The sequence below is a fragment of the Spermophilus citellus genome (genome assembly GCF_964194105.1).
Source record: "Spermophilus citellus genome assembly, chromosome: 10".
Taxonomy (NCBI): Eukaryota; Metazoa; Chordata; class Mammalia; order Rodentia; family Sciuridae; genus Spermophilus; species Spermophilus citellus.
In genome coordinates, this window is record NC_138197.1 from 125,423,807 (window position 1) to 125,448,780 (window position 24,974).

A 24,974-nucleotide genomic window follows, 5' to 3' on the forward strand; every position below is an offset into this window, starting at 1 on the left:
AGAACCAATGGGAACGCACCGCCCGTGACGTACGAACGCAGCGTTTCGTTTTTCCCGCGAAACTCGGCGGCAGAGCGCTGGGGTCTGCGTGTGTCTCGGAGTGTGTAGTGCGGCGGTAGAGGTGAGGCTCTGGGGCTCGCGGAGGTCAGCGGAATGCGCAGGGGGTGAGGGGGTGGGCCGCAGCTTGCCTGGCGAGCGGGTCCGGGAGGGCAGCCGTGTGGGGGCCGCGACTTCCCCGGTTCCGGGCCGACGACCCGGGCCTGGTAGGGGAGGGGCAGCCGCGCGCGCCCCCGGCCCGCTCCAGCTCTCGGTTCCCGCGCAGGTGCAGCCATGTCCGGCTTCGACGACCCTGGCATCTTCTACAGCGACAGCTTTGGGGGGGACCCCGGGGCCGACGAGGGGCAGGCCCGCAAGTCGCAGCTGCAGCGGCGCTTCAAGGAGTTCCTGCGGCAGTACCGGGTGGGCACCGACCGCACGGGCTTCACCTTCAAGTACAGGTGCGCTCGGCCGCGGCGCGGGGTCCAGCCCGCGGAGACCAGCGGGGCAAACGGGTGACCGGTCCACGGCGCATCCTGCTCCCCGCAACCCCCGGTTTTGCTTCCTTTGTACCCAGAGTTAAGGTTGGAAGGAGTCGCCTTCGCGTGGGCTGCCAGAAGCCCAGCTAGAGCAGGGCCACTTCCTAGTTTCTGTCCTTGCACGTAGCGTCTGTGACAAGGTCCCTGCGTTCTCAGTGGCACAAAAGTTGGGGATGGCAGGTGTGATTCACTTCCCTGCCCGTGCATTAGTTCAGGTTTTCATTGGTTCTGGTTTTCATCTGGTTGGGCGCCTGCTGCATGCCAGGCACTGTCGTGGGAGCTGGGCGGCCCTGCTGCTCCTGGTCCACTGGGCAGCCGGCCACCGCAGGTGGAGCCCCTGCAGGCCTAGCCTCCCCCTCCCCCGGCACCCATGACTTTTGATGCCACAATGTGAATTCACAGTTCCAGCAATGTTAGCCCACTGCCTCCCCGGGGGCAATCTCTCTGGGCCTCAGTTTCTTTATCAGAAGGATGGGTAGAGCCATTCCTGCCACCATCTGTTGGTGCAGCAGCTGGCATTGCCTATGTGCCAGGCACTGAGAAACCGACATGGAAAGACAAACTGCGTGTCATCAGGAAGCTCATAAGTCAGGGGAGCAAGGTGTGGGCACCAACGGATTCCAAGTGGTATTGCCTCAGTGGAGGGAGGTGGGGAAGATTTCCAGAGGAGCTAGAGTTTAAGGTGACTCGCTGAGTGGACAGTGCCAAGCATGTGTGGCATTCTAGGTAGGAGCAGCCGTGTGCATGGAGTATGGTGTACAGGGTGTGCTTTTACCGCCGGGGCCAGAGCGCACATTTTATTGGCTCCTGGATATAAGAGGTAGGAGGGACTGGATCTGTGATGCGGTGGGGCTGGGAGCAGATTGTGCCTTGGTCCATGGTCCCCAGATGTGTCCTTGGGACAGGAGCCCATGGGATGCTCCTTATAGAGTCTGTATGGTAGTTTGCAAGGCAGATGTGGGTTTACTGCCCTGGACCCTCTAAGTTGAGGCATGTGTCCTGTTGTCTCCAAAAGTGAGTTAATGGTGCTGAGGAGTCCTGCAGAGTAGGAACTGGTTGGCCGTTGTGTGTCTGTCACTGTGGACACACCTCACGAGCTGCACCATGGAGCTGTTCTTTGTAAGACGTTTCTGTTGGCAGTAGGGAGCCTCTGCAGGGCTAAAGGGTGGAATGAGGAGTGGTGGGGCAGGTCCTGGGGGTGCAGGTGTGCCACAGCCAGTTTCCCTCTTCTCTGTACCCTTCCCTGCCTTCTCCAGAGATGAACTCAAGCGGCATTATAACCTGGGGGAGTACTGGGTCGAGGTGGAGATGGAGGACCTGGCCAGCTTTGATGAGGACCTGGCCGACTACTTGTACAAGCAGCCAGCCGAGCACCTGCAGCTGGTGAGTGGGACCCTGCCTCAGCTCAGCCCCCAGGGTTGGCCCTAGCCAACCACCAACAGCCTGTGCTCTCCCTCCTCTCCAGCTGGAGGAAGCTGCCAAGGAGGTGGCTGACGAGGTGACCAGGCCACGGCCCTCTGGTGAGGAGGTGCTCCAGGACATCCAGGTCATGCTGAAGTCAGACGCCAGCCCGTCTAGCATTCGGAGCCTCAAGGTGGGTCCATAGAGGCCAGGGCTTTCAAGACAAGCAGCCCTGGGCCTGGCTGTGTAACCCTGAGCAAGACACTTGGCCCTTTTGAGCCTGTTTTCTTCTCTCTAAAGTTGGGTCATTGGACAGATAGTTATTGATAGTTATTGAGCTTGTCCCGGGGGCAAGACATTCGGCTGAGTCCTGGAGAAGCAATGGTGAACGTTACACGCCCAACTCTTTCCTGTTCTCAGTTTATATCTGGGGAGACGAAGAAACCAGTAAATGTCACATATTCTTGGATGGTTGGAAATGCAGTACAAGCCATTAAGAGAGGGACCTGAGGGTGTGAAGCCTCTAGGAAAGATGGAGAAGCCTTCATGGAGGAGGTGACATCCGAGGGGGTTCAGCTGGTGCAGAGCCTGAGAGGGCATGGTGTGTGTGTGCCTGCGCACGCCAGGGCCGTGCTGGCAGCCCCCCACCGTGGCTGAGGAGTCACAAGGAAGCAGGAGAGGCTGGCAGAACAATCTGCTGTCTACTCTCTGTGTTGTTGAGCAGATGCGCTGGGTGCTCACTGTTGTGAGCAGAACAGGCGCTTGTTTTCTTGGAATTTACAGTGGGAGAAACGGGAAAGGAACAGTTAGAAGATTGCAGCGTGATAGAGGCATGAAGAAAAGAAAGTGGGTGCCACGTGAGCCTGCCCGAGAGGTGGAGGGTGGCTAGAGAAGACCTCCAGGAGGAAGTGGGTTGGAGTTGGAGCGTGCCCATGCCCAGCCAGCCGGGTTCCAGTCTGAATCAGCTCTCCAAGCTCAGGGAGCAGCATGTGCCCAGGCAGAGCAGCAGCAGAGGGATGTTCAGGGATCAGGAAGAAGTAGCTGGAACCCAGAGAGCACAGGGTTGGGGAGAGAAAGGTGGAGAGGCCAGATTGCAAGAGCCTTCATGGCCACAGGAAAGAGCATGGGTTTTGTTTGGAGCACAGTAGGGAGCCAGTGAAGGTGTCACCTGTCACCTAGTGTCACCTCCATCAAGCTCTGTGTCTGAGAAGGCCGTGCTGTGTTTACCAGAACCCCACAGTCCTCGCAGCTTTGTCAGGGTCGTTATCGCCTTCCGTGGTTAGCAGGACAGCAGGTCTGTTCCCCAAAGCTCTGGGCTCTCCAGTCTCTAGATGGTGTCCACTTTGATAGGGACTCTGTGAGCCTGTGTGGAGCCAATTGAGTTTCCCTGGAGTGCCTGCCTGTAGGGTGGCATGGTTTGGCAGGGCAGTGCTGGATCAGAGGCCAACTTCTCAGGGTCTTCTGTCTTGCTCCGTAATGAGTGGCCCACTTCAGTGAGCATGAGCCCTCTCTGGAAGGATTGCCTGTTAGGGTGGGTCTAAGGGGACGACCTCAGGCCCTTTGATCCTGGAGAGCCAGGGGCCCTGTCCTTTGCAGGTTGTTTTGCACAACATTTGCTCTGTGGGTCGTTGCAGGCTTCTATGTCCCTGGTCTGGGCAGAGCCTTGTGGCTCTGGACATGTTTACTCCAGAGAGGTGGCCAGCCTCCTGTGTTTCTCCTAAACCTCAGGCTTCAGAGGGGGCTCCAGCATGGATGCGGCTCCTCTGTTCCAGAAAACCTACTGGAATAGGAAGAAAAGATGATGGAAGGGACTTTTTTTTTTTTTTTTTTTTTTTGGTACTGGGGATTGAACTCCGGGACACTCGACCACTCAGCCCCAGCCCTATTTTGTATTTGATTTAGAGAAAGGGCCTCACTGAGTTGATTAGTGCTTTGCTAAGTTGCTGAGGCTGGCTTTGACCTCAAGATCCTTCTGTTTCAGCCTTCTGAGCCACTGGGATTATAGGTGTGTCACTAAGCCCGGGCAGGAAGGGACTTCTTTTAATTAATTAATTAATTAATTTATTTTTGGTACTGGGGATTGAATCCAGGCACACTTAACCAGTGAGCCACATCCCCAGCCCTTTCTATATTTTATTTAGAGACAGGGTCTCGCTGAGGTGCTTAGGACCTTGCTGAATTGCTGAGGCTGGTTTTGAACTTGAAGTCCTTCTGCCTCAGCCTCCCAAGCTGCTGAGATCACTGAGATCATTTTAAAATATGGCTTCTCACATACTCCACTATCAACACCCAAACAAAGTTAACAAAGATCCCTTGGTATCAGATGCTGAGGCTGGTTTTGAACTTGGTATCAGATATCATATAGATTCATATTTTCCTAATTCCCTTAGATGCTTTTTTTTTTTAATTTAATTTTTAGTTGTAGTTGGACACAATACCTTCATTTCATTTACTTATTTTTATGTGGTGCTGAGGCTCTAACTCGGCCTTGCACATACTAGGTGAGCTCTCTACGGCTGAGCCACAACCCCAGCCCCCCCATGCTTTTTATAACTCGTGTATTTCAGCAGGACCAGGAATTATATTAGCTTGTTATATGGAAGTCTTCTTTAATCCAGGGAGCCTCCTATGTGTTTCTGGATATAAATATTTTCTCAGTTATATTAGAAGGGGCTCATTGACCTTAGAAGAATGTGCTGCCTTGTCAATTTATCTAAGGCTTCCTTGGGTTGGTGGCATGCCCCTTGCCACCCATGAATTTTGGAACTTGGGAATTGGGTCCAAAGGTCTGGTTGTGTTTGGTTTCACACTCTGGGCAAGAATACTGTTGAGTGGTGTTGGTGCTTTGTGTTGCATCCCAGCAGAGGAGAGGGATGGCTTGGGTGCCCGTCATCAGCCATGTTGGTGATGATCAGGTCCCAGGTTAAGGTGGCAACAGCTTCATCTTCCCATAGTGACAACACAGGCACAGACCCTTGAATTTAGCCTCTTTCAGCCTCACTCCTTCCCACAGTGCCTGGTTTGTTCAAGAGCTCCAACGAAGCCTTGTGCCTATGTCTGTTCTTTCTTTCTTTTTTTTTTTTTTTTTTTTTTTTTTTAGAATTTTTAATATTTATTTTTTAGTTCTCGGCGGACACAACATCTTTGTTGGTATGTGGTGCTGAGGATCGAACCCGGGCCGCACGCATGCCAGGCGAGCGCGCTACCGCTTGAGCCACATCCCCAGCCCTGTGTCTGTTCTTTCATTCAGCCCAAGGTAGCCCTGGTGGAGAGCTGGTGGAGAAAGATTGTCCTAGTCTTGCAGACTTGTGTCCTAGGAGCTTTGTGAGCTGGGGGCTGGCAAGGAAGCAGCAGGCGCCTGGAGTTTTCCCTTAATGTTTTAGGATTTAGAGATTAGGCCAGTGGATTCCTGTACCTCTCACCTGGCTTCATAGCATCTGTAGCCAGTCTTGCCTCCTCTGTGGCCCTGGGGTTCTTTTGAAGTGATCCCCATACATCGTCAATTCATCTGAAAATTTTCGGGTGTGTATCTTGAAAAGACAAGAAAGCAGGTAACTGCAACTTCACACTTACAAATTCACGTTATTGCCTTGGTGTCCAGCGTCGGGTGGTCACTGACGGAGAAGCTGCGGTGGGTGTTTAGTCTGTGGCAGAGGTGTGCTTTGCATACCCAGGACTTGATCGTGGGCACTAAAGCTGGAGGAGGAGGATGGGAAAACTCGGGCTGAGAGAGAGGGCCCTGTGTGGCTTTTGACAACTTGAAAGAGAACCTGGGTCCCTGCCTCCAGGTTGGTGCTCTGGTCTGCCCTGGCCAGGGAAATTGCTGTCAGAGCTGGGTCAGGTCTCCTGGCTCTGCTGCTGCGAAGTGGAGTACGTCTCCTGTCTCACCCCTGCCCCTTTCCCTTGTGTGGTGAAGTCCTGAGAAGCAGAGGCTGCACCTGAGGCTCCTGGAGCCCTTGTTTCCAGACAGTTTGGCATTTGGTGGGTGCCCAAGAAATCTTCTGAGCTGAGCAAAAGAGCTGCAACCTTCCCTGTGGCTCAGGGCCACCTCCTCCAGACCCTGTGCAAGTCATTCCCCAGCAGCTCTATGGTGTCCTCTGGCTCCCTAACCAACAAGCCTCTTGATGGCTCCCTTACAGTCAGACCTGATGTCACACCTGGTGAAGATCCCTGGCATTGTCATTGCGGCCTCTGCAGTCCGTGCCAAGGCCACCCGCATCTCCATTCAGTGCCGCAGCTGCCGCAGCACCCTCACCAACATCGCCATGCGCCCTGGCCTGGAGGGCTACGCCCTGCCCAGGAAGTGCAACACGTGAGTGTGGCCAGAAGGGACTTTGGGGCCGTAAAGCAGTGGAAATTGGTGACAACCCTGCCTGCCGCATCTCATTAGAGACCTGCTGGGACAGGCTGTGCTCTGATACCTGGGGTGTGATGTCCTTCCGCCACAGTGAGTTCTGTCCCTGCCAGGATGAATGACAGCCTGAATGGGCAACCAGGTTAGGAAGGAAGCACAGTCCAGGGCAGAGTCTGTTGGAAATCCCCTAGAGCAGCCTGGCTGCTGGCCAGGTGCTGCATGTGAACCGCATAGCTGCGCGCCTTCACTGCACGCGGCCATGGCTGCAGAGGCAGAGCCTGTGGCCTGTGCTCGGAGCGTGGCGTATTCACTGCCTGGCCCTCTAGAGGACTCCACGCTCACACTGGCTGCTCCTTGGCCTCCACTGGCACCTACCTGGCTTCCCAGCCACCTGTGGCATGTCTGCCTCAGTCCCTGCTGTTGTGTCTCACCTTGGAGTCATGTGGGCTTAGGCCCCTCTGGTCTGCTCCACCTGCCGCCAGGCAGCCCTCACTGCAGGTGCTGGGCCTTCCCTCAGTCTGCTCCGCCTCCCTCTGGGCTCTCCCCGCTCCTCTGTCACCTTTCTGTTCCCAGCTTCAGGGCCTCTGAACTTGCTGTCCCCTTCCCTCAGGCTGCCAGTCTGTCCTGAGTGCTCTGCACACGATCCTCGCAATAGGCGTCTGGTGCACACAGTTTGGCTACTCATCTGCCTGTTTCTATCTTGGAGCACGTGCCGGTCATCCTATTACTGAGTTACTTGCTTGTTTTGTGTAAAACTTGGCTCCTTGAGAGCGGGAGCTTTTGGTTCACCGCCGTGTCTGGCGCAGTGTCTGGAGTGCAGTGAGTGCGTTGCTGTGGTGTTGTGCCCATTGCTGTTGTGTTGGTTGAATGAAGACTTTGCATAGGGTTTATAGAGGCCTGGACCCTCAGAATGGCCTGTGGGTGCCTCGAGTCTCATAAGAAAAGGTCCTGGGATGTGAGTGGGGTTCAGTAAGGGACCTGATGAGCTCGACCTCTTCAACTGTGGGGTGCTGGGCCCTGGCAGGGGATTGTGAGTGAGGCTTGTCTGCTGCCTCACCATGCTGGGGGGCCAGGCCTCCCATCACTCCCCCGACTCCTGTGTGCTGCTAGTGCAGCAGACTTGCCCTCCATTTAGGGCCTTTCCTCAGTGACCTTCAGCCACATCTTGTTGTTGACCTCTAGAGTGGATGAGCCCCAGTCTTTGGGCTCTCAGGGTAGCTCTGGTGACTGTCCCTCCCGAACAGGGACCAGGCTGGACGCCCCAAGTGCCCTCTCGACCCGTACTTCATCATGCCGGACAAGTGCAAGTGCGTGGACTTCCAGACCCTGAAGCTGCAGGAGCTGCCTGATGCAGTGCCCCACGGCGAGATGCCCAGGCACATGCAGCTCTACTGTGACAGGTGAGATGGGCAGGCCTGCGAGGGGGCCTTCATGAGGGCTATTGCCGGGCGTGGATCATTTGAAGCGTGGGCGGTGGGAGGAGGATGGCTCATTGGGTAGCACTTGCTCTGTGCCTGGTGCTTCCTGTTGGCCTCCTCTTCTTGGCTTCCCTTAGTCAGCCGGGGCACATCAGCTCCTGTTTTGTATGTGAAGAAGTGTAACTTGGAGAGGTTGAATGACTGAGTGGAGGAGCCGGCCTCAAGCCTGCATCTGTTGCTTGCCAAAGCCCATGTTCTTCCTAGGAGATCTCCACAGCACTCTCAGGACCCACAGGCCCTGGGCACATCCAGCTAAGCAGCAGTGTGGAAAGCCTCTGCCCAGATCACCCCACCCCACCAGGCTTTCTGTTGAGTCTGCTTTTGGAGCTGGTTGTGGTGGTACACGTCTGTGATCCTAGCCACTTGGGAGGCCGAGACAGGAGGATTGCAGGTTCAAGGCCACACTGGGCAATTAGCAAGACTCTTGTTTCAAAAACTAAAAAGGGCTAGGGATGTAGCTCAGTGCTGCCTCTAGGTGTGATCCCTAATACCAAAAAAGCCTAGAGTTTTGCTAAATAATTGGAAAAGGAGAGGTGGGTGTTTGGCTTGGTCCCCCACAGGGACCTGGAGAGGCTTAGAGACCCTGGCCTGGAGTTCTTAGCCTGGCCTTGCACCTCTGAGGTGGAGGTCACGTGTTCTATATGTGAGCGTACTGTGGAGTGATAGTAGCTTTCCTGGGCCCCACTGGTGGCCATGGAGGGTGCAGGACAGGTCAGACTTGAGCTAGTTACTAGTTTGCCAAGCCCCGGTTTCCTCATGTGTAAATGGTGACAAGCACAATTCTGATCTCTGAAAGGGCTACTTAAAATACAAGCCAAGAGCTTAGTAAAACCCCTTAACACAAATTAAGGCTTGGGTTATTCTTCAGAGGTACGTGTTCCTAAAGTTAAGTAGGGTGTGGAATGAGTTGTTGGGATAAATAATGGGAAAATGACGGGGACAGTGGTAGTCCTTCACTAGATGTGACTCTTGGTGGTGTGTGGAGCACCTTTGTATTTGTTACCTTACTTGGTTCCACTGTGGCTGAGGCAGGTTAGAAATAGTATATCACCCCCCAGGCTCAGAGTTGCAGTGACTTCTTTGAGGTCACATGGCTACTGTGTGCCTGCTCTGTGCTGCCCAGCTTTGGGGGGAACTTGGAGACTTCCCTGTTGCAACATTTTATTTCTAAAAAGAGGAAATGAAAGCCCAGAGGCAAATTGATTTGGCTAAGCTCATGGGGCAAGGCAGAAGCTCAAGTGGGGAGCACTTCAAGGAGGGCCTGGGGAGGAAGTCCTCCCAAGATGGTGGAAGGGATCCACACAGGAGCCTGACTCAGATAAGACCAGAGGGCGCTTCTCAAAGACTAGGGGCAGGACACTGAGCCACCTCCTCGGACACCTTACAAACGAGCTCTCGAGTTCAGAGTGAGGCTGCCACACTGTCGAGGCTGTGCTCTGAACGACTGAGCCATCCAGGCATGGGGTGGTGGTGTCGGGGAGAGGGACCCTCCTCTGGGCCTGGTGTGAGTGGGGCTGGCTGAGGGTGTCGTGCTGGAGGTGGGAATGCCAAGGTGGCTCTGGGTGCTGTGGGAGTGGGCATAAGCAGGTATTTGCTGTCCCTACCAGGATCTCACTCTTCTTTCTCTTCCTTCCCTGCCCTCATCTTAGGTACCTGTGTGACAAGGTTGTCCCTGGAAACAGGGTCACCATCATGGGCATCTACTCCATCAAGAAGTATGGCCTAAACTCCACCAAGGGTCGTGACAGGGTGGGTGTGGGCATCCGGAGCTCCTATATTCGTGTCCTGGGCATCCAGGTGGACACAGATGGCTCTGGTGAGTTGGCTTTGGGTCCTGGTGTGGCCCCCTGCTGGAAGGCTGGGCTTGCACACTGCCCTCAGCAGGTAGCGCAGTACCGTGGGAGGCAGCCCAGACACCCTTGTGTTGTTCACGCCCTTGAGTGTTAGTGTTTTAGAGTGAGCAAGCATTTCTTGGCCTGACACTTGCACCTTTGGTCCCTGCTGTTGGCCCTTGACTGAGGGTGTTTGCCTAGATGCAGGGTTGAAGCTGGCGGGGAATTCCTGAGTGGCGGTCTGCATCACCATAGCAGCAGGTGTGGGAGAGGGGAGCGCAGGCCTCTGGGAGGCAGGAGCGAGGAGTGTCAGGTGCTGGGGCGTTCAGTTCCCATGGGGCTCTGAGTGACCATGGGGTGTCTGAGCTAGACTTAGAAGGCTGGGGGAGGTCTTCCAGGTGGGAGGGGATGGGGTGAGCTGGTGAGGACCCTGGCCTGGCTGGGGGTGTGTGGAGAGTCAGTGGGAGTCTGGGTGGTGAGTGGGTGAGCTGGGTAATGGAGTGGAGGGCATGTGATTACAGCTGAGGGTGGGAGAAGTCCCTACTCCTACTGCGGTGAGTTGGTTTAGAGGGGTCATTGTACTGCCTGGATAGTTGAGTCACCTGTATGCTGTCAGTTTGCACATGTCCAGCTCTAGCCTGGAGTCTCCCTGTGTCAGACTCATATCCAGCCATTGACTTGGAGCGTCCAAGAGGCGTCTCAGACTCAGCGTGGCTACGGCTGATCTCCTTTATCCCCTGCCCCCAAACTGGCTCCCTTTCAGTCTTTCCTTCCCCTCTCTCCCCTCCCTCCTCTCCCTCCTGTTGCTCAGTAGAACCCTCCAAGACCTCCTCAGTGCCTTTCTCCTCCCTGTGCCTCATCTGTGAGCATATCTGGCCCTTCCTCCTTTAAATGTGCCCAGGATCTGACCACTGCCCATCACCCCAACCTGGTCTGAGCCTCTGCCCTCTCCCCTGGATTGTTGGTCCTCATCCTGCCTTTCCCATTCACGGTAGCCAGAGTGAGCGGTGCTGTTTGAAGACATATTACTCCCTGGCTGAGATGGCCAGTAGTCCCCGAGGCCAACACCCTCTGGCCCTCTGAGTCCTCCGTCCTCCTGCATCCAGAGCCTACCCGGCCCTCGTGAGGGCTTGGTCTCCAGGGTAGCATTTACTTAGGCTACAGCTGTGCTGTGCGGGCCCTGCTCTCGGGGTGCCTGAGCGGGGGCCCCGCTGGACGGTGAGCTGGAGTAGATCCCCTCACACTCTGCACCCTCCCTACCCACCTAGGACGCAGCTTTGCTGGGGCCGTGAGCCCACAGGAGGAGGAAGAGTTCCGTCGCCTGGCCGCCCTCCCCAACGTCTATGAGGTCATCTCCAAGAGCATCGCCCCTTCTATCTTTGGTGGCACAGATATGAAGAAGGCCATTGCCTGCCTGCTCTTTGGGGGTTCCCGCAAGAGGTGAAGGGCCTGGGGAACGGGGGCTAGTGACATGGCCTGCAGGACAGCTGCCAGGTGTTTGGGGATCAGTGCTCTTTCTGCGTTTCCCAGGCTTGCTGTTCGCTGTTCATCCTGGTGCCAGTCTCGGGCTCCTCCGGCCCTGGCTGGAAGTGGGCTGGGGAGAGCTGGCAGGAGCAGTGAGAGCACTGGGCTTAGAGTCTGGATAACACTGTTCCTTACTGTGTGTCCTTGGGTGAGAGACACCACTTATCTGAACCCAGGTTTCTGTGTGAAAGAAATGGGTGAGAAGCCTGACACAGGACATTATGTCCTTTTGAAACGCTAACAGCTGCCCCTTCCTGCAGTCCCACTGTGCTCCAGGCTTCTTCCTGAGTGTCTGAAACCCAGCAGTCCTTGCAGGAACCCTGTGAGAATGCTGCTCTTGTGCCTGTTTTATAGACGAGGAGATTGAGGCAGAGAGAGCAAAGGGACTTGGTCCTAGGCATCTGGGTGAGCCACCCTCTGGCTCCCTTTCCATTGTAGCATGCACAGCCCACCCACAGGCAGCGGCCTTTCCTTTCTAGCTCTTGCTGGGTGTGGCCCGGCACAGCCATAAGCACCATTTCCTTTCCCTTTCCTCCCCTGGGAGGTAGTTTCTGCCCTCCATTGTTAGGCCAGGCCTGCCGTGGTCAGGGAGCCACAGAGCTGGCTGTGAACCGAGGTCTTAGACCAGAGCTCCTGCCTTCTTACTGCTCTGTCCTCACGAGAGGCTGGGGTGACCAGCCCAGGTAAGCCCTCACTCAAGTGAATTCTCTTTCCCTGTGTCCCCAGACTCCCAGATGGACTCACTCGCCGAGGAGACATCAACTTGCTGATGCTGGGAGACCCCGGGACGGCCAAATCCCAGCTCCTGAAGTTCGTGGAGAAGTGCTCTCCCATCGGGGTGAGTGGCCTGGGATACCCTTTCCCAGCTGGCTATCCCAGCCAGGAAGATGCTATGAGCAGGACTGTGGGGTCCCTGGATGACCCAGGGTGGGCTGGCTCATTCAGAACCTCCTCTTCCCTCCTAACTGTGTTGGGACAGCAGAGGGGAGGGAAGAAAGGGAACCTACAGGCATGTGCAGGTTGGGTGTGGGGGCGGGCGCATTGGACTGAGACTGGGGCTCTCAGCCAGGGCAGTAGTGGACAGTGGATTTTGAGCAAGTCTCCTAATCTCCCTGAGATTAATGACATTGGTAATGATAATTGTGAAGATCAAGGGCCAGGCACTGCGGAAGTACTGGGGTGTGTTTACTGACTCCCCAGCTCTGCAGTGAGAGCCATTACCCCACGTTATGCCTGAGGGAACGGAATGGAGAAGTGTCTTCCTGGGGTGCCCCTGCTGGTGAGCACCAGGTCAGAGCTGGCACCAGCCATCTGAACCGGGCCCCCCCTGTGCATCGAGTGGGTCTGGCTGTCCAAGTCGGGGAGGGAGTGGCCGCTGGGGTCAGTGGACAAGGCTGCACAGTGGGTGGCGGGAGTAGAGTAAGTGTCCAGCTCTGTCCCATGGTAGAGGCTCATGTGACCCAGGAGTGTGAGCCGTGCATCATTTTCTATCTTCTAGCAGCCACACTGAAAACAGTGAAAGGGATCAGAAATTTTCTCAGTGTAATTTATATAATGTGATTTAAACAGTTGTGTTGATGGTGGTGGTTTATTTTGTGGTGCCGGGAGAGGAGCCTGCGCTCTGCAGGCTAGACGCTTGCCGTACGCCGCTGCACCCGCCCCGATGCAGCAGCTGTCGAGGGAGCGCTTTACGCTCTTGTTAGTGCTGTGGTCGGTGTGCACCTGGCACTTAAATGGCATCTCAGCTTGGTCTTGCCATGTTCCAAGGGCTCAGTGGCAGCATGTAGCACACAGGTCTATGTAGATGCCAGAGGGCTCTGGGTGGGGCCAGCCATGTGGGAACCAGTAATCCCCACCCAAGCCCTGAGGCTACCTAGCAGTGTGTCTTCCTTCTCTGGGCGTCAGTGCTCTTCTCGTGGGAGATGGCAGGACCCGCTGAGCCATGCTTTTTCCAGGGTGAGTGTCCAGGCCAGCTGAAGCCAGGCTCCTCCCTGCCAGAGAGAGGGGCTCTCAGTGAGCCTTGAGTTCTTTGCAGGTTTCGCGGTTTGCTTTGATGTGAGACCTGGGCCAATCATGACCCACTGGGCCCCTTGACTGACATGCTGAGTCAAAGCATGGGTTGGAGCTGGTGTTGGGCCCTCGCCACCACCTCTGCCTCTCCCCAGGTGTACACGTCTGGGAAGGGCAGCAGTGCTGCAGGGCTGACCGCCTCCGTGATGAGAGACCCCTCATCCCGGAACTTCATCATGGAGGGCGGAGCCATGGTCCTGGCTGATGGTGGGGTTGTCTGCATTGACGAGTTTGATAAGGTGAGTCTGATGAGGTGAGTGAGTGGAAGATGTGACGTCAGGTGCTCCTGACTTGGGAGACTTGTATTTATTCTAGGGCGAGTTTGGAGAGTTGTTTAACCTCTGTGAGCCTCAGTTTCCATATCTAGAAATGAGGGAGAGTAAAGCCAAGCCCATGTGCTTGTCACCATGATTAGAGGTGACCAAGTTCCTGCCACTGCCACAGCCTGTCCTTGAGAATGGTAACTCCTGCTGGTTTTTCTTCTGTTACTGCGTCCTACCTGGGTAAGCGTGGTGCATGTTTCTCTCCCCCTCTCAGATGCGGGAAGATGACCGTGTGGCAATCCATGAGGCCATGGAGCAGCAGACCATCTCCATCGCCAAGGTGAGCACCTGGTCAGCCTCTGCAGCCTGCTCTGATGGGCTGCCCTGGACCCTGCTTGCCCAGACTTGCCTAGAGGTGAGCGTGTACCACCTGGGCGTATGTGGGACAGACCTGTCTCCCCTCTTCCCCTCCTGCTCTGTCCCTGTAGGCTGGCATCACTACCACCCTGAACTCACGGTGCTCCGTCCTGGCTGCTGCCAACTCAGTGTTTGGCCGCTGGGATGAAACAAAGGGGGAAGACAACATTGACTTCATGCCCACCATTTTGTCCCGCTTCGACATGATCTTCATTGTCAAGGATGAGCACAACGAGGAGAGGGATCTGGTATGTCCAGGGGCAGGGCCACTGGCCACAGGGCTCCAGACCAGCCTGTGGTCCTGGAGGAGGGGGAACAAGGTGCTTGGCCAGTGAAGCCCCCATAGTCACATAGGAGTTAGCGGGGAGAACACAAGATGGTAGACTGGAGCCTCAGAGGTGCCTGGAGCCCTGTAGCCTGCCTGGCCTCTGCCAAGAGGGAGACCCTGTATGATTTCGGCCCAATCACCCTCCCTGGGTGTCACCTTCTTACTGTGGAACAGAGGGGCTGATGCTGGGTTACACGTAAGAGAACCCCTGCTCTGGTTAGTAGGTTTCTGAAAGAAGAACTTAAGGCTTGTAGAATGGACGTGCCCAGCAGTGGGTCCAGGCTGTTGGGCAGCTCTTCTTCCTCTGCTTTCCCCAGGAAGCTTCGTTCTCAGGCAGCTGCTCTCCTTGAGGTGGACCAGTGAGCTGGTAGCTTATCTGCCCCTAAGTTAAGAGGAGGGTCCAGCAAAAGTCCCAGGGTGGAGAGTTGTTGGTTGGATCCAGTGTCCATCCTTAAAATAGACACATTCCCAAGCACTGGAGGCTGGACTCCATCTGAGCCATGGTATCTGGGCAGATGTGTGCAGAAGGGTTGGGGCCTGTCCTGTGGGACGAGCACACCTGAGACCTGAGCACTCTTGCTGGTTTCATGATGCCAGGGCCCCATCAGCTCTTCTCGCCTGCCTGACTTTTAAGGGGACCCAGGCTCAGGAAGGCCTGTGGGATGACCTGGTGACCTCTCTGCTCCCAGATGCTGGCCAAACACGTGATCACTCTGCACGTTAGCGCGCTGACACAAACACAGGCCGCGGAGGGCGAGATCGACCTGAACAAGCTGAAGAAGTTCATCGCCTACTGCCGAGCGTGAGTGCAGAACACAACCCCCCCCCCCCCCCATGTGAAGGGAAGGGGCCCAGTGGCCTTGGTCCTGCCTCCTGGCTTGGGATGCCTCCGACAAGGCTGCTGTGTGGAGTGGCCCTGTGGGATCTGCATTGCTCCTCTCCGGCCTCACACATAGGACTCTGCCTCAGTTTCTCTAGTTCCATGAGGAGTGGGAGTTAAGATGGTCTTGAGAACCCCTAGAGTCAGCCACAGGGAGGTCATCGTGGACATGGCTCTGGGTAACACCCACCCTTCTTGACCTTGGACAGTGTGCTTGACTCTGTAAGGATTGCACAGGACGACAAGGACCTGGCCCAGCCCAGCACCAAGCAAGGGCCCGTGTGTGTCAGTCAGGGTTATGATAACGCTCACGGGTTTTCAGTAATCATGATCATACACATACACATTTTTGAGTGTTTTGTTAAACTCCTAGTTGTCCCCCCAAACCTGAGAGGTTAGGTGATGAGGGATACTATAGTTTTATTGCACGAGTGGGGAAACCAAGGCAGAGCAAGGCTCAGTAGCTCTAGGGTCTCACATAGGAGAATATGAATTCAGGCGCCTGCCTACAGAGACAGGTTCTTTTTTTTTTTTTTTTTTAATTGGTTGCTCAAAACATTACAAAGCTCTTGACATATCATATTTCATACATAAGCTTCAAGTGAGTTATGAACTCCCATTTTCACCCCAAACACAGATTACAAAATCATATCAGTTACACATCCACATTTTTACATAATGCCATACTAGTAACTGTTGTATTCTGCTACCTTTCCTATCCTATACTATCCCCCCTCCCCTTAGGTTCTTTTTATTTTAAACATTTTTTGTGTGTGTAGTTGAGCACAATACCTTTTTTTTTTTTTTTTTTTTAAAGAGAGAGTGAGAGAGGAGAGAGAAAGAGAGAATTTTTAATATTTATTTTTTAGTTCTCGGCGGACACAACATCTTTGTTGGTATGTGGTGCTGAGGATCGAACCCGGGCCACACGCATGCCAGGCGAGCGCCCTACCGCTTGAGCCACATCCCCAGCCCACAATACCTTTATATTACTTATTTATGTGGTACTGAGAATTGAAGTCAGCACCTCACATGTGCCAGGTGAATGCTCTACTGCTGAGCCACAGCCTCAGTGCCCAGAGCCAGATTCTTTTTTTTTTTTTTTTTGGTTGTTCAAAACATTACAAAGCTCTTGACATATCATATTTCATACATTTGATTCAAGTGGGTTATGAACTCCCATTTTTACCCCGTATACAGATTGCAGAATCACATTGGTTACACATCCACGTTTTTACATATTGCCATACTAGTGACTGTTGTATTCTGCTGCCTTTCCTATCCTCTACTATTCCCCCTCCCCTCCCATCTTCTCTCTCTACCCCATCTACTGTAATTCATTTCTCTCCCTTGTATTTTTTTTTCCTTTTCCCTCACATCCTCTTATATGTAATTTTGTATAACAATGAGGGTCTCCTTCCATTTCCATGCAACTTCCCTTCTCTCTCCCTTTCCCTCCCACCTCTCGTTGTTAATCTTTTTCTCATGCTCTTCCTCCCTGTTCTGTTCTTAGTTGCTCTCCTTATATCAAAGAAGACATTTGGCATTTGTTTTTTAGGGATTGGCTAGCTTCACTTAGCATAATCTGCTCTAATGCCATCCATTTCCCTGCAAATGCCATATTTTGTCATATTTTAGTGCTGAGTAATATTCCATTGTGTATAAATGTCACATTTTTTTTTTATCCATTCATCTATTGAAGGGCATCTAGGTTGGTTCCACAGTCTAGCTATTGTGAATTGTGCTGCTATGAACATCGATGTAGCAGTATCCCTATAGTACGCTCTTTTAAGGTCTTCAGGAAATAGTCTGAGAAGGGCAATAGCTGGGTCAAATAGTGGTTCCATTCCCAGCTTTCCCAGGAATCTCCATACTGCTTTCCAAATTGGCCGCACCAATTTGCAGTCCCACCAGCAATGTACAAGTGTATCCTTTTCCTCACATCCTCGCCAGCACTTGTTGTTTGACTTCATAATGCCTGCCAATCTTAGTGGAGTGAGATGATATCTTAGGGTGGTTTTGATTTGCATTTCTCTGACTGCTAGAGATGGTGAGCATTTTTTCATGTACTTATTGATTGATTGATTGTATGTCCTCCTCTGAGAAGTGTCTGTTCAGGTCCTTGGCCCATTTGTTGATTGGGTTATTTGTTTTCTTATTGTTTAATTTTTTGAGTTCTTTGTATACTCTGGATATTAGGGCTCTATCTGAAGTGTGAGGAGTAAAGATTTGTCAGAGCCAGATTCTTGACACACAACACCGTAGTTTTCTTTTATTTGTTTTTGATGATGGGGATTGAACCTAGGGCCTCTGGCATGTGAAGCCAGCACCTACCCCTGAGGTCGTCCCATCTCTCGGTTATCTTTTGAAGAGGCTAAACCTCAAGGGTAGAGGGCTCTTGGTCCGTCCACCATGGCGGTCAGGTAGGTCCCTAATTCAGACGCCTCTGCCAGGATGAAGCTCAGAGTCTTCAGAAGCTAAGGCCCATGTTTGCAAGTGAGGGAGCCCTGAAATATAGTCTCCTCACCACCAAATCCTGGGGAGCTGCTTCTTCCCTCTGGTCCTCAGTCTCCTCAGCTTTAGGGTGCCCTTAAGTCAGGTTGTCAGTTCGCCTGGGGTGGAGAGGCCGGATGGAGGTAGAGGCCGACCAGATTTTCCTTTGCCTGTCCTCCTGGTGAGTCTCAAACTTCTGGACTTGCCCTGTCCAGCCTCTTGTGGATGTGTCCACAGGTGTGCTGGGGTGGAGGAGCAGGAGGCTGCCGTGAGGACGTCCAGCTGGTAGCCACTCCATGATGTCCAGTAGTAGGGCTCACCACTGGAAACGTGCTTAGACCTCCTCCACCTGTTTCTGACAGAGGCACCTGTTTTTGTCCCCTGCATTGATCTCTGGTGCCTGCCCACAGGCAGCCCAGGTTTCTCTTCAGTCCCTCTCATTGATGTGGCTAACCCATGCCAGCAGGAGCTCTGACTGGGGACACGGTGGGCACCCCAGGGTTCCTTCCTGGGCTCAGGCTAGTTGCTCCCTACCGTCCTGCAGGAAGTGTGGCCCTCGGCTATCAGCAGAGGCTGCGGAGAAGCTCAAGAACCGGTATATCATCATGCGGAGTGGGGCCCGCCAGCATGAGAGGGACAGTGACCGCCGCTCCAGCATCCCCATCACTGTGCGGTGAGTGAGCAAGGGTTCCGAGGTCCGCTGCTGACCACCCTGCACAGGCCCGGGGAGGGCCTCAGGAGTCTGCACTGTGGCCTCCTGATGACCTGCCTTTCTCAGTTTGTTGAAGTCTGGGGAAGCTTTGAACCTCGCCTCTTTTGAATTTGGTCTGGCTTCCTGCTGGGGGGCAGCCTGAAGGTGAGTGAAGGACCCAGACCTGGAAGTCACGGTGTTGGACCCAGCTTCTGGCCCAGCAGTCGTAGTTTTCTCAGCCTCCGCCCCTCCTTGCTGTGAGTGTGGACACTGCATAGTGGATGGATTAGGGGCCTATGCGGTTGAGTCCTCCCTCAGTACTGATTGATGGAAGTGGATTTGGCTGTGGCAGTGGAGAACTCAAGCAGCTTAGGTAGCCCGGAGTTTATTTCTAGTTTGCAGTGTCGGGAGGTGACGGACGGCCTATTCAGGTTCTTTAGTTGTCGCAGCGTGTCCTCTGTCAGCTCGCTCCTGCCGCAGAAAGCTGCTCTTCCACGTTTCGGGAGCAGAAGGGATAGAAGGGCACATGCTCTGAGGATCCTCCTGACGTCCCCTCGCAGGGGTCAGATTTGTGCCTTACTGGGCACACTTGGTCACACAAACACACCAGAAGAGGCTGGGAAGTGTCCTTTAGAGGGTTGGCAAGTGCTGGAGTAAAGCGCAGAGTTCCATTACTAAGGTGGACTATAGGCAGTGGCCATCTCCACCATAGTACTGCTGCCTTGGACGAGTCCCTCCCGGGCACGGTGTGGGCTGTGGCAGTCCTGAGCATGCCTACCTTTGCTCCCACAGGCAGCTGGAGGCCATCGTGCGCATTGCAGAGGCCCTCAGCAAGATGAAGCTGCAGCCCTTTGCCACCGAGGCAGATGTGGAGGAGGCCCTCAGGCTCTTCCAAGTGTCCACATTGGATGCTGCCTTATCGGGCACCCTAGCAGGTGAGCAGGTGCTGGGGCCCTTTGGGCAGGGCCCTGGGTGCCGACGGCCTGCAGGTGCTGCTTCTCTGAGCGTCCTCTACACACTGTCCCCCAGGCTATCCTCTAGGATGGGAGGAGGCAGCTTCTCTCCAGACCCTTGAATGCAGTCTTGTGGTGTAGTTCATTAAAAGAAATCTTGGGTGCCTTGGCGCACACCTGTGATCACAGGAACGTCCAGGGCCAGCCTCAGCAACTTGGTGAGAGGCCCCAGCAGCTTAGTGAGACCTTGTCTCAAAAAATAAAAGGGGCTGGGCTGTGGCCAGTGGTGCAGTGCCCCTGGCTCAGTCTCCAGTCCAGGTGTTTGGGGGTAACCTTGTTGTTGCTTAGGAGCAGTCACCCCTCGTGTGCTGAGCTCAGAACTGTTCAGTGCTTCCCGAGCTGTTCTCATTTTCCTGGATGGCCACACCCAGCTGGTCTGGTCTGCCCGTCCTTCCTGTGCTAGCCATGAGAAAGCCAACCCTCCGGGAGCCCTTCTCATGGTGCCCCCGGTCAGGGGTCTTGGTGGGAGTGGGGACATGACACAGGACCAGGATACTGGAGAAGGAGTGGTGCTACTTTCCATCAGTGGTGGGGGCTCTCAGGGTGACCTGTGTGAAGTGAGGAACTGGGGCTCCCTGGAGACCCCAGGTGGAGGGAACACTGTCAGCTCAAGGAAGTTGGAAATCATGGACCTCCTTGCCGAAGGCTACTTGGCACCCTCTGGATGTGGTCTCTAGGGTGGCCCACCCTCCCTAGAGACCATATCAGGAAGTTGTCCTGTGGCTGTCCGGCTGGATGGAATCTGTGGGTCCAGTCTTGTAGGACTCGCTTGCCAGCAGTTGTCACACAGAAGTGACCCGTGTCCTTTCTTCAGAGTCCTGCAGTGGCTCTTCTTTCACCAAAATTGAGACAATCGTGCTGTGGCCTCCAGGGGCCCGTGGGAGCTGGCCCTTAGTCACCATGGTGGCACTGGGGCCCCTGGACTGCTGAGCGAGTCAGGCGTGTCCCCCCTCTGCGCTGTGCCTGCTGTGCCTTCTGCCTGTAGCACCCTTCCTCACATGGCTGGTCGTGGCTGGCCTTCGCTGGCCCTCAGTGCCCTGTGTTCTCCAGTGCACTCTTTTGGACTTGGCTCAGGCCCCTTTCTTGGGTTGGAGGCCTCCATTTCTCCAGGCCTCCCAGCTTGGGCCAGAGGTCCCCAGCACCCTGACACCCACCCATCTCACACCTGCAGGGGTGGAGGGCTTCACCAGCCAGGAGGACCAGGAGATGCTTAGCCGCATCGAGAGGCAGCTCAAGCGCCGCTTTGCCATTGGTTCCCAGGTGTCCGAGCACAGCATCATCCAGGACTTCACCAAGCAGGTGGGCTTTTGCTAGGGCTGGGTGGGCAGGGCAGGATGGCTGGGAGCCTGGCATGGGGTACAGGAAGTGTTCTTTGGCCCAACTCCTACCACCCAGCACTAGTGTCCTTTTGCTCAGTAGATGGGCCCTGTGTGGGGTGGGATGCTACAACTGTGGTTCCCTCCCGGGGATGCTTTAGTCAGGGGCAAGGGTACTTTTTAATATTCCCCAGGGGATAGGGAAGAGGCTACTCAGTTCCCCTAGTCCTTCTATTCCTCCCCTCGGTTGCCTGGCTTCTTACGGGGCTGGGAGGGCCAGAGCCAGGAGGGTGAGCCTTCCTGCTCATTGAGGACAGGGTTACTGATCCCATAGAGAAGAGGTAGGACCGCGCGTGGTGGTGCACGCCTGTCATCCCAGCAACTTGGGAGGCTGGGACGGGAGGATTGCAAGTTCTAGGTCAACCTCAGCAACTTAACAAGGCCCTAGCAAGATCCTGACTCAAGAAAAAAGGTCTGGGGATGTGGGGATGTGCTCAGATAGAGCCACCCTGGAGATAAATTCCCAGTGCCAAATTGGGGGGAGCTGCCACCTTTAAAATCACGGCAAGTCCTCGTTTCTGGTTCCCCCTGCAATATTATTTTCATTTTCATCCCGAGAGCACACTCTGGGGAGGTGGTCTCTAGCTGACTGAATCTTAGGTTTAGGGATGACAAGGCTTGAGGCCTGGAGTCACAGGGACTTAAGTCTCAGCTCTGCCACTTAATTGCCATGTTACCCCAAGCATGAGAGTTAACCCTCTGTGCTTCCGTTTTTGTGAATGGGGCTGTGCCGGCTGCATGGGGTTATTGGGGATGGGATAAGTTAATGCCTGGTGCACAGCAGGCGCTCAAAAAGTCTGAGCCCTTCCTACAGCCAGGGCAGCCCGGAGTTGAAAACAGCCATCAGCAGCGGGTACATGGGCTCCCGTGTCCCGGGGGACATGCTCCTATATCTGTCCTGTGCTCTGCAGAAGTACCCGGAGCACGCCATCCATAAGGTGCTGCAGCTCATGCTGCGCAGGGGCGAGATCCAGCACCGCCTGCAGCGCAAGGTGCTCTACCGTCTCAAGTGAGCTGCCTTCCCGGACACCTGGCCGCCAGCTGCACCTAGCTCCTGCGCCATCAGGACTGTGCCATGGCTTCTGCCACCGTCTGCCTTCCTCTCTGCCCTGGAGGAAGGAGCCCGCATCTGCCTCAGGCGACTGCCTTCACTGCAGTTTCAGGAAATGTGCTTTTTGTCTGTTGAAAGAATAAAGCGTGCTGTGCTCAGTACCTGGGGGCTTCTGCACCTGGTGGCATCTCCCTCATGGTGGGGCTAGCTGGAGCAGGGGCAGGCTTTGGAGCCACCCATCTTGGTTCCCAACATGTGCCTTCACGCAGGCGCCTGGGTGAGTCGCTAGACTAGTTGTGCCCCGGGGTCTTCCTCTGTTGGGGCCACACTGGCCTGAGTCCCTGCTAGTGGGTGCAACGAGGCAGTGTGTGCCTCAGTGCTCTGCACCGCAGGTTGGACTGCCCTGCCCTGCTCAGCCCTTCTGTGTCTCAGTCTTCATTGTCCTAAGCAGGTACAGCTTCCCTGCTCCTTGGGGTTAAGAGCAGGAAAGGCCTGGCAGCCCATCAGAGCTCCAGTGGCATGTGGAGTCTGGCAACGGATTTCTACCAGCCTTAGAGCATAGCAGGTCGGAGCAGAGGGCTGGGGTCCCGCGGGCCCGTAACCCTGGGTGGGGGGCACGGGTCGGAGCCCAAGTGTTGAGGTGAGCACTGATTGGCCAGAAGCATGAGGGCCACGGGGCCGAAGGGAAACTGCTGGTGTTTTGTCCTTATTTTTCTTAATATTGACATAGTTTGTATTTCGGTTTTTAGAATCTAAGATTCACAAAATTGAGGAAAAGTTAGTGAAATAAAATATTTGATACTTAAAGCATTTAGAAATGTGAAGTCTCAAGGGAATCTGAACTTTGAGTTCTGCTGGAACTTCTCCTGGTGCGTTATTAGCAGGTGACGTATTTACAGATAAACACTGAGTGACAGGAGGCACTTGAAGCTACTGAGCTGGGAACAAGGAAGCCGGCATCGCCGTGGTCATTGTTCATCACAAGGGTGTTTTTGTGCGTAGATTGCCAGTTGCTCAAAGACCTGGCGTCCCTGTTCCAGGAAATGGTGAGATGAGAGGAGCTAAGTCATGTTCCCCTGACTCACTACGTTCAAAGCCTGTTCCTTTTCTGATTTTTAGGAGAACGTGGAACAGCAGATGCTTGCTTTGGGTGGCATCTTGGTTCCTTGCACCTGAGGCGGCATTTCCGTTTGCTATGAGCCTTTCATCTTGTTCAGGTGGAGGCTTGCATCCCTCAGCCTGAGCACTGCCTGTTTTGTGTTCATATTGGACTTGAGTGACCTTAAACCTGTAGCAGCAGCTTGGTGTTTCTGGTGCCCTTCCCCCAGTTGGGTGTGGTGCCACCAGGATCACCTCTGTCTTACGGATGGAGATGTAACTGGGAGGGAGTGCAGCAAGGTCAGGCTTCAAGCCAGGCTTGGGCTGAACCCCATGGCACGTGGCCTCCATTCCCTTCCCGGGCATTCCCTGTGGCCAGTCTGAGTGAACACTGGGCACAGATGGCCCTGGCCTTCTGGAGTAGCTGATCAAGTGGGGGAGACAAGCCCTGCTTGGCTACTGTCCCACAGGGCAGTGGCAGGACCATCAGATGCAGTGCTGAGGGACCAGAGGGCACTGCTGGCTTGATTGGGGTAGGATGTGGGGCTCATAGGAATGGCTGGGCTTGGAGCGTGCCCAGCAACCTGGTGGTCATGGGGGTTGGAGCTGAAGAAAGACCTGAGCCAGGAAATACCTCAGGCCTTGCGCAAGCTAGCTGAGCCCCAAAAAGCCAAGGGGAAAAACACAGGAAGAAGCAGGCAGAACCCAGCTTCTGAGAGGGGAGCCCTCAGCTCAGTAGTGGCGGAGGCCTGGAGGTCTGTCATTGCCGTAGTGCACACCTGTAATCCCAGCCACTTTGGAGGCTGAGGCAGGAGGATCGCAAGTTCAGGCCAGCCTCAGCAGCTTTGCCAGGCCCTGTCTCAAGAATAAAAATAGGTGGAGGATGTAGCTCAATGGTACGGTGTTCCAGAGTTCAATCCCCAATACTGGGGGCGGGAGAAAGCTTGAGCAGCTGTTGAAGAGGACAGATGGGACATAGTAGGTCTCACATGGTCTTCAGCACCCCCACCAGACCAGAAGTCTTGCAGAGGGACCATTAGCACTTGCTACTTAAAATTATGTGAAGTTATGTCCAACTTTGTTTTCTATTTGTTGGAAATAGACAATCCACACAACATTAAAGTGTTAATGAAAATGTGTAGTTTTAGATGTGTTTGTAAGTAGTGGCTTTCTCTTCAAGAAAAACTATCAAATTCCAAAAATGCAAAAGGTAAGCCTTGCAGATAGGTTGGTGGGAGTTTTCATGCTTTGGGATGCCATAGCAGCTACTCATATAAGTTTAAAATGGCAGTTTGGTGTTTATTTAACAGGGTTTAACTGGAAGCTTCAAGTCTGGGTGAACAAAAGTAGACATTTGTTTTAGAACATTTGGGGACAGGCATGTGCCTAGTAGCAGAGCACTTGCCTAGCACATGTGAGGCCCTGGCTTCCGTCGCCAGACTGCTTTCCAGTGGTTTCCATTAAGGCTTTTGGTAGGATACAGACCCCAAAACTGCATTTTCTACTTAAGTCCAAGGCCATGAGGGGTGGGAGTGTAGCTCGGGGGTAGTGGGCTCGCCCAGTGTGCTGTGTGCGGACCTGGGTTCTTCCCCCGACCCCAAGGGAAAATGTTAAAGGCTGAGTGAGGTTCAGGAGGAACACGGGCTTGGCCAAATGGCCTGGGTTCAAATCCCAGCTCATCCACATCCTGTACCCCTCAGCCCTAATTTGCTCACCTGAAAAAAGGGGATACTGCCTTGCCATGCCGTTCAAGGAGGACCAGGGCAAGGCCTGCACATGGTGGTCGGTCTCCACCTCGATAGTGTTGGGAACATTCCAGCAAAGTGGTAACAGGTTATTTATAACCTGATTCCTTGTGAGAAGCACTTGTGACCTCTGGGTTCCATTTTCTGAGTCTTAAGCTCTGCTAGTGGGGAGTTGGGGAACCAGCCATGGGGGTGAGTTGGTGACTGGCACCTTTCCCAGCGTCTAGCAGAAGGCCAGTGTGGACAAGCTTGGAGCAGGCCCCAGGGAAGAGGGCGATGCCAGGGGCACTTGCTAGTTTGCTAGGAATGTCATAACAGTGCCACAAAGTGGGTGAGGGTGTATTAAGTTCATTCTCCATTCTGGAGGCTGGAAGTCCTAGATGGA

General features: G+C 54.4%; 1 protein-coding gene across 1 annotated transcript; it reads left to right on the forward strand.

Moving 5' to 3' along the window:
- Positions 1–23,104, forward strand: MCM5 (minichromosome maintenance complex component 5). Its single transcript, XM_081309510.1, has 17 exons — positions 1–121; positions 323–497; positions 1,832–1,958; positions 2,041–2,169; positions 6,116–6,288; positions 7,575–7,730; positions 9,458–9,624; positions 10,909–11,080; positions 11,891–12,002; positions 13,330–13,473; positions 13,772–13,837; positions 13,986–14,162; positions 14,932–15,044; positions 18,160–18,288; positions 19,099–19,241; positions 20,491–20,618; positions 21,607–23,104. Exons 2-17 carry the CDS (start codon positions 331–333, stop codon positions 21,706–21,708), a joined length of 2,205 nt encoding a protein of 734 aa, XP_081165636.1. The 5' UTR covers positions 1–121; positions 323–330; the 3' UTR covers positions 21,709–23,104.
- Positions 23,105–24,974: the final 1,870 nt, after the last annotated feature.